This window comes from Zeus faber, assembly GCF_960531495.2.
Source record: "Zeus faber genome assembly, chromosome: 21".
Lineage (NCBI taxonomy): Eukaryota > Metazoa > Chordata > Actinopteri > Zeiformes > Zeidae > Zeus > Zeus faber.
This window is the reverse complement of record NC_137208.1, coordinates 2,421,217-2,428,716: the sequence shown is the minus strand read 5'-3', so window position 1 is coordinate 2,428,716 and position 7,500 is coordinate 2,421,217. Positions and strand designations below refer to the sequence as shown.

General features: G+C 47.1%; 1 protein-coding gene across 1 annotated transcript in view; it reads left to right on the top strand.

Moving 5' to 3' along the window:
• The window catches only part of nav3 (neuron navigator 3), a gene marked incomplete at its 5' end in the record, with an annotated part of 104,148 nt that overhangs the window by 22,198 nt on the left and 74,450 nt on the right, over positions 1–7,500 (top strand). Inside the window, one exon of the mRNA XM_080022309.1 lies at positions 4,866–4,938. Within this exon, the coding sequence (XP_079878435.1) occupies positions 4,866–4,938 (73 nt within the window). The remainder of the gene's footprint in view (positions 1–4,865; positions 4,939–7,500) is intronic.

The following is a 7,500-nucleotide window of genomic DNA, read 5'->3' as shown; positions in this document are numbered from 1 at the left end:
GGATTTGAACCCGGGTTCCTGGGACGGGAGCCCCCGAGGAAACGCCCTCTGCATCCTGCGCCTTCCTCTGCTGCCGGGCTCCATAGTTTGGGTTTCAAGGAGTTTGACGCCAGCAAAGGTCTGCAGGTCGGACTTGACTCCAGATGGAGGGCGGCCGTGTGTTCCTGTGGCCAGAGCAGGGAACGCACCACAAGGCATGAAGCTGATTTTGACTGTCAGCATAGTCCTGATGTTTTGATGTTCCCGCACATTATGGTGCCAGGTCATCCTGCCATGTGAGGGATGTTACGAGTGTTTTTATACTTCCCCGAACTGCTCACAAGTCCGTCCTGGCTGCACTGATCGCAAATATTAAACATGTTCTGCCCGGCCCACGCTGCAAGTCTATGAGTCTAGCGGAGTCCTGTAGAACGAGTCTCACAGCGTCTTGCAGAATGAGTCCCTCAAACCCTAAAATAAACACTTTGTTTAAGTGCTGTGAGACTCGTTCTTCAGCAGATTGAGTCATGTTTGCCTCTAACTTTGAACGGTTTAAGGAAGGATGTGACTTTTATCCAGGTCTGACTTTGCTTCCAGATGTAGAACGTCAGTGTCTCCTGTGGTTCAGGGCCTAAAGCTGGGACCAGAAACGTGCTGCAGTTGCTCTTTTGCAGGTTTGACTCCCGTCCTCTGCAGTAGACTCTGTACTAGACTCTTGTTCCTACATTTATAATAATGATGACGCTCGTCAGTCGCCTCCTGGTGCAGAATGCACTTCTTACACAGAGTCTCCAGGTTCTGTGTCATCGACCTGGGGTGGAGTCCCAGCAGCTGTCTGTCTGTCTGTCTGTCTGTCTGTCTGTCTGTCTCTCATTGTTAGTTCAGAGCCTCCCTGACTTTCATTAAGACCATGCTTCATATGCAGTCGTTTACTTCCTCTCCCCCCTCTCCCTCCCTCTGTCTCTCTCTCTCTCCCTCTGTCTCTCTCTCTCTCTGTCTCTGTCTCTGTCTCTCTCTCTCTGTCTCTCTCTCTCTCTCTCTCTCTCTCTCTCTCTCTCTCTCTGTCTCTCTGTCTCTCTCTCTCTCTCTCGCTCTGTCTCTCTCTCTGTCTCTCTCTCTCTCTCTCTCTCTCGCTCGCTCGCTCGCTTGCTCTTCTTTATTGATCAGGGCTCTCTCTCTCTGGCTCAGTTTGGATCAGTTTTAAAACGAGTGGTTTTAAAGGTGTAGAACTGTATGGTGGAGATGGTGGTGGAGGTGGTGGCGGAGTCTGGGTTTGGGGGTGGTGTGGGGGGGGCGGAAGAGGCTCATTCAGCAGAAAAAGAAAAACCTCAATCCCAGCATTTCTAATCTTCCTCATTACGGACACACATCATCAGCAAACTGCAGAGCTGCTGTGTGTGTCTGTGTGTGTGTGTGTGTGTGTGTGTGTGTGTGTGTGTGTGTGTGTGTGTGTGTGTGTGTGTGTGTGTGTGTGTGTGTGTGTGTGTGTGTGTGTGTGTGTGTGTGTGTGTGTGTGTGTGATCCAGTAATGAAACCACTGTGGTGTGTCCATAATAATTATTATTACTACTACTTATTACTACTAATAATAATGTTCTGTAAACTGTCGACATTGATGAACATTCACACAAAATAAAAAAAATAATAATATTCCTCCATCTTCAGTGAGGAGCTCTGTAAGATTAACAAAATAATTGTATTATACGTTTGTATTTTATATGTATTATGTATATTATTTATCAGTTATGAAGAAGATGATGATGATTATAATGATAGTTATTATTTTTAAACATATTGTTATTTTTGTAATTATTATTATTCACCATGTTATTCCTATTATATATTCTTTGCACCACTTTATTATTATTGGTCATATTTTTATATCATTATTATTATTATTATTTTTATTTTTTTACGCATCACATTATTCTTCGTGTTATTGTAAAAAAATAATGATCAATATATTATTGATTTTTCATTTAAATGTTGGGATCCATCTGCATTCCTTCCTTGTTAGCGCTGGGCGAGCTCTGTTACCCCATTAACTTCACACGGTGATCAGACACTTTGACGACCCCTGACCCCTGACCCCTGACCCTCGCTGGGTGTCTAGCGCTCTGATGAGCAGGACCTCCAGACCTCCCTCCTTCACAGTCTGGGAAAAGACGAGTTGTAAATCCCAAACACCACTCTGTCCTTTTGTCCGCCCCTTCTCTCTCCTCCTTCCTTCTCTGGAGGAGAGGAGCATCCATCACTCTCTCTTTTTGTCTCTGTCCATAATCCCAATGCTGCCTTGCCCAAGGATGGATGGAGGGATGGAGGGATGGATGGATGGAGGGATGGAGGGATGGATAGATAGCTCACTCGTTCTCTAGTCCTCATGGTACGGTGCTACCGACCTGGAGTCTCACGTTGTCATTTGGGTGAATCTGTCGCTGCGATGGGATTCAACTCGAGTTCCCACAGACGCAGACCACTTTCATCACGGTTCCAAAACGCCGGCTCACCTGAGCGCAGGCACCGGGTGCGGCCGAAAACCCGGCTTGTGTGTTTTTGTTCTGATCATTGAATGGTTTGATCTGAGGTAAGAGGTCTGTGCAGTTCAACTTAAAAACACTCTGCTGGAAACCAGCTCTTGTGTTGCAAGATCAAAAATGGTAAGGCTGCACTAACTGATCAGTTCCAGACAAACAGCAGCTCTGTTTCACAAAAAGTGAAAAAAAATGTTTGAAGCAGACTCTGACACAGGGTTACTATACCTTAAATAATAAAATCACCGGACGTCAATTTTCCGAGTTCCCATGGAACGCAACATCGCTCCCCTCGTGTCTTGCGCAGATCTGCATGAAGCAACCGAAAGGGGCCGAAAGAGTGTAGAGCGCGGTGCACACCTCGCCCCATGGAAAAGCCCCCAGAGCCACACCCTGCACATACATAACAAATTGGTCGACCGCAGACGGCTCCGCCGGCGCAGCACATAAAAAAACATCAGTCCTGTGGGCTGGATCCCTAATAATATGAATAATAATATGAATAATAATATGAATAATCAGAAAAATAATAATATGAATCATAATTATATGAATAATTATTTAAATTTTAAATATTATGTGAATAAACATTATAATAATAATAATAATAATAATAATAATGATAATATGAAGAATAATGTGACTAATAAGCACAGGACTAAATTGTGTCTCAATTGGACAGTTCCTCAGACTCGACCTGAACTGCCCTTTGTTCCATTTGGGTTTTCACGTCGAAATGTGTCTCACGCCTCCTGAAATATTTGACCAGAGAGAGAGAGAGAGAGAGGGAGAGAAATTGAAGTTGAAATTGGAGATCGACCTCTTCTCTTTCTGAGTTCATGAGTTTATTGTTTTTTCAACCATTCAACATTTCTCTCACACACACGCACACACACACACACACACACACACACACACTCGGTGCCTGTGCAGCAGATGGTTGAGGGTCAGATTCTGTGCAGTTATTTGCCGCTGGATTCCTCGTTAAACATCATGTGTGTCTTTTGGCAGGCGCTAAGGCTAACACTTACGCTCCGCAGGGAGCTGGTTCGATTCCCGGACCCGTTAGTGGGGGACGGCTAGCAGCAGCGTCCGCTTAACCGCCGTCCAGGTCCCTTGAGCAAGGCACTTAACCCCGCGACACGCCACACGCGGAGGTGTCAGACCAAGGGGAGCGGGACGGGGCGTGGCCCTCTGCTGGACGGCCCTGGAACTGAGACCAGACCAGCCTGCAGCGGAACCACAAGAAGGCTCTGGAACCAGTAACAAGAAGGTTCTGGACCCGGTCACATGAAGGTTCTGGACTCAGGATTAATATGAATTAATATTTGACATGAGATCCATTCTCTCTACAACAACGTTCATGACGTTCGACCCGTTTCGCCGCTGACCAACTCCTTTGAGTGATTGGTTCCTTTTGGGTCAGTACATGGAACTGTGTCCTGCTGCTGTTGCTGAACTTTGGACCGTTTCAAGGAAGCAGGAGGTCGGTTTGACGCAGAACACAACGGCTGATTCTTTGTACACTTTGTTCGAAATGATCGGTTTGTTCATTCCTGACCGTCACTAATGGACAGATTGAGCCAACATGATCCAAACAGAACAAACAGAACAAACAGAACATGATCCAACGGTTGAACTGGGCGTCGGCCGCTCGCCCTTTGACAGCGGCGTCTGAGGAATGAATCTTGTTCCACATCCTGTCATCCCTCCGTCAGCGCCTGGTGATGGAGCGCCATCAAAACACCGCCTGGTTCCACGTCCCTCGTGGCGTCAGATCCGCGTTCCATGCGACTCCAACGTGGCGGTTTGGAAAAAACTGTCAAAAAAAACAAAACGCCGTGGAACAAATGTTCCCATGTCAGCCTGAGAACGACTCGTTTCTTAAAGAACGACTCGATTCTAAAAGGGATGGATGGATGGATGGATGGATGGATGGATGGAGGAATGGATGGAGGGATGGATGGATGGATGGAGGGATGGAGGGATGGATGGAGGGATACATCACTCTGGACGTCTCTCGCTTGCCCGGAGTGACCTCACAGTTCCAGCCGGTTGACCCCTGACCTCTCACCTCTGCCCTCCTCATAGAAGCTGCTCGGAGCCTGGTGCAGAGATGCCTCCAGGAATGTATGTGTGTGTGTGTGTGTGTGTGTGTGTGTGTGTGTGTGTGTGGGTCCCACAGAGGTGCATGCTGGGTAATGTTGTGTCCCTGTTCTTTGTGCTGGATCTGAGGTGTGTCCCTCTGGATGGATGGATGGATGGATTGGTGGGTGGGTGGATGGTTGGATGGATTCTCTCTTTGCGTGGCTCCCTGCTCCGCCCTGACCCCGCCCTCCTGCTTCCTGTCTGCAGGTGCACAACGTGGACGCCTGCCTCCGCTTCCTGGACGCCAGAGGCGTGAACGTGAAAGGCCTCTCAGCCGAAGGTGAGTCAGCGCCGAGGGTCCCGAGCGCGTTGCCCACAACCCCCTACTTCCTCCATGGACTTCCACCCAGTCCCGGTGCCGTGAGATCAGCTGCGGCTTGACGCTCGTTGGCATCTCGCGGCTGATTCGCCTTCGCTGCCTCGTTCACTTCCTGTGGAGGATTTTGCTTTTTTTTTTTTCATCTGTTTTTGCTTTTTTCTCGCTCTCATTTTGCTTCTTTTCCTTCCCTTTAGAATTTTGCCGTTTTCTTCAGCTGTTTTGCTGTTTCCCATTTTTCAAACATTTCATTTGCATTTTTATTACTTTTTTTTTTTGCTTTTACAACTTGAATTTAGTTGAGTAGTTTTGTGTTTTTATGAAGCATTTTTGTTTGTTTGAAACTTTGTTTTTACCTTTTTTTTTTTTTTACTTATTTTTTCTGGGGTTTTTTCACTTTTCTTTTTTACTTTTTCCTGGTGCTTTCACCCCTTTTTCTCCATCTGTGTGTCTCCAACCGTCCTCTGCGTTGCTCACGTTACTTCACCTCCACCCTTTCTTCCACGGAGAGCCAGAGCCAGAGCCAGAGCAACAGCCAGAGCGAGAGCCAGAGCGAGAGCCAGAGCCAGAGCGACAGCCAGAGCCAGAGCGACAGCGACAGCGAGAGCCAGAGCAACAGCGAGAGCAACAGTGAGAGCCAGAGCAACAGCGAGAGCAACAGTGAGAGCCAGAGCAACAGAGAGAGCAACAGGGAGAGCCAGAGCAACAGCGAGAGCAACAGTGAGAGCCAGAGCAACAGAGAGAGCAACAGGGAGAGCCAGAGCAACAGTGAGAGCCAGAGCTACAGCGAGAGCGACAGCTAGAGCCAGAGCGAGAGCCAGAGCGCCAGCGAGAGCCAGAGCCAGAGCCAGAGCCAGAGTGAGAACGAGAGCCAGAGCGAGAGTGACAGCGAGAGCGACAGCGAGAGTCAGAGCGACAGCGAGAGCGACAGCGAGAGCGACAGCGAGAGCGACAGCGAGAGTGACAGCGCGAGCACTTTTCTGGAGGAAAACCCCACATTGTCGCCCAGGATCCCGTTTTGAGCTTCTTTCCGAGTCGTCAGCAGGGGCTCGTCGAGAGGGGGCCGCCGCCACGCGGCACGTTTCCTGACCGGTGTCACCGTGAATGTGACAGAGTTACTCTTTACACTCCAACAAAATAAATAGTTGTAGCAGAATTAAATGATTCCTGTGAGGGTTCCATTCCCGACTCGGCGCCGACCCAACTAATCCTCCTCTGGTTGATGCTTCAGGAAGTCCTCCCTTGCTCAGCGTGCGTCACACCGACCGAACCCAAGGAACCCGGAGCGGGACAAACGGAACGACTCTTTTTACCCAGCGAGTCGTCAGGAAGCGACTCCCAAACAGAGTGGAACCTTCCATCACTACTAATAGTTGTGACTTTCAGAGAGAAACGTGTTGAGAGAAACGCACTCATCCATCACATGATTAGTGCGGCCTCCAACTGCTATAGAGAAGAGCTAATAGTACCGCTGCAGTACTACTGTAGTACTGCAGCGGTACCGCAGTAGTAGTACTACAGCACGGCAGTAGAAGTACATGGCGGTGGTGCTGGTGCTCCAGCTGTCGTTGGGCCAGGACCCCACGCTGCTTGAGCTGCACTTTATCAGTTATGGAGGTGAGCCCGGCCCTGACCTTTGACCCTTCCCAGCGGCAGGAATAGCTTAATAGTGTGACACACACACACACACACACACACACACACACACACACACACACACACACACACACACACACACACACACACACACACACACACACACACACACACACACACACACACACACACACACACACACTCTAAAAACAGCAAAGTGACTTTGTTGTGTTGGAATGTGGCTCTGCAGATATACAGGTTACTGGGTTACTATCTATCTGTGTATACTCTCTCTCTCTCTCTCTCTCTCTCTCTCTCTCTCTCTCCCTTAAGGGGATATTCCTCTGATTGGATATTAAATCAGACCATGTCTATACAACCGTGGGGTCGGTTTCCATGGAAACGATTTATTTACGCTCGCCACCATCTTTGATACTCTCTAATAGTCTTGGATAATTGTTTTTTCTTTATATAGTATATAGTCTTCAACAGTCCTTGATAGCATTTTATGGTCTTAAAGTCTTTAACAGTCGTTAATCATTTTTTTACGTTTTGATTTGAGTCTTTAATAGTCTTTAACAGTCTTTTAGTCTTTAATTGTCTTGAGTCTTGAAGTCTTTAAAAGTATTTAAGTGTTCAATAGTCTTGGATACATCTTGTTACATCTTTAGTCGTCTTTAAGTCTAAAGTCTCTTATAGTCTTTAATCATGTTTTAATTTGTAATAGTCTTAAACAGTCTTTAACAGGCTTTACGTCTTTAATAGTCTTGAAGAGTCATTGAGTCTTTAAAAGAAATTGTCTTTAATCATTTTATAGTATTTAATGGTCTTTGAGTCTTTAATGGTCTTGGATAGTTGTTACGTCTTTAAGAGTCTTTAACAGTCTTTAATGGTCTTTACATCCTAAAGTCATTAGTGTTTCATAACATT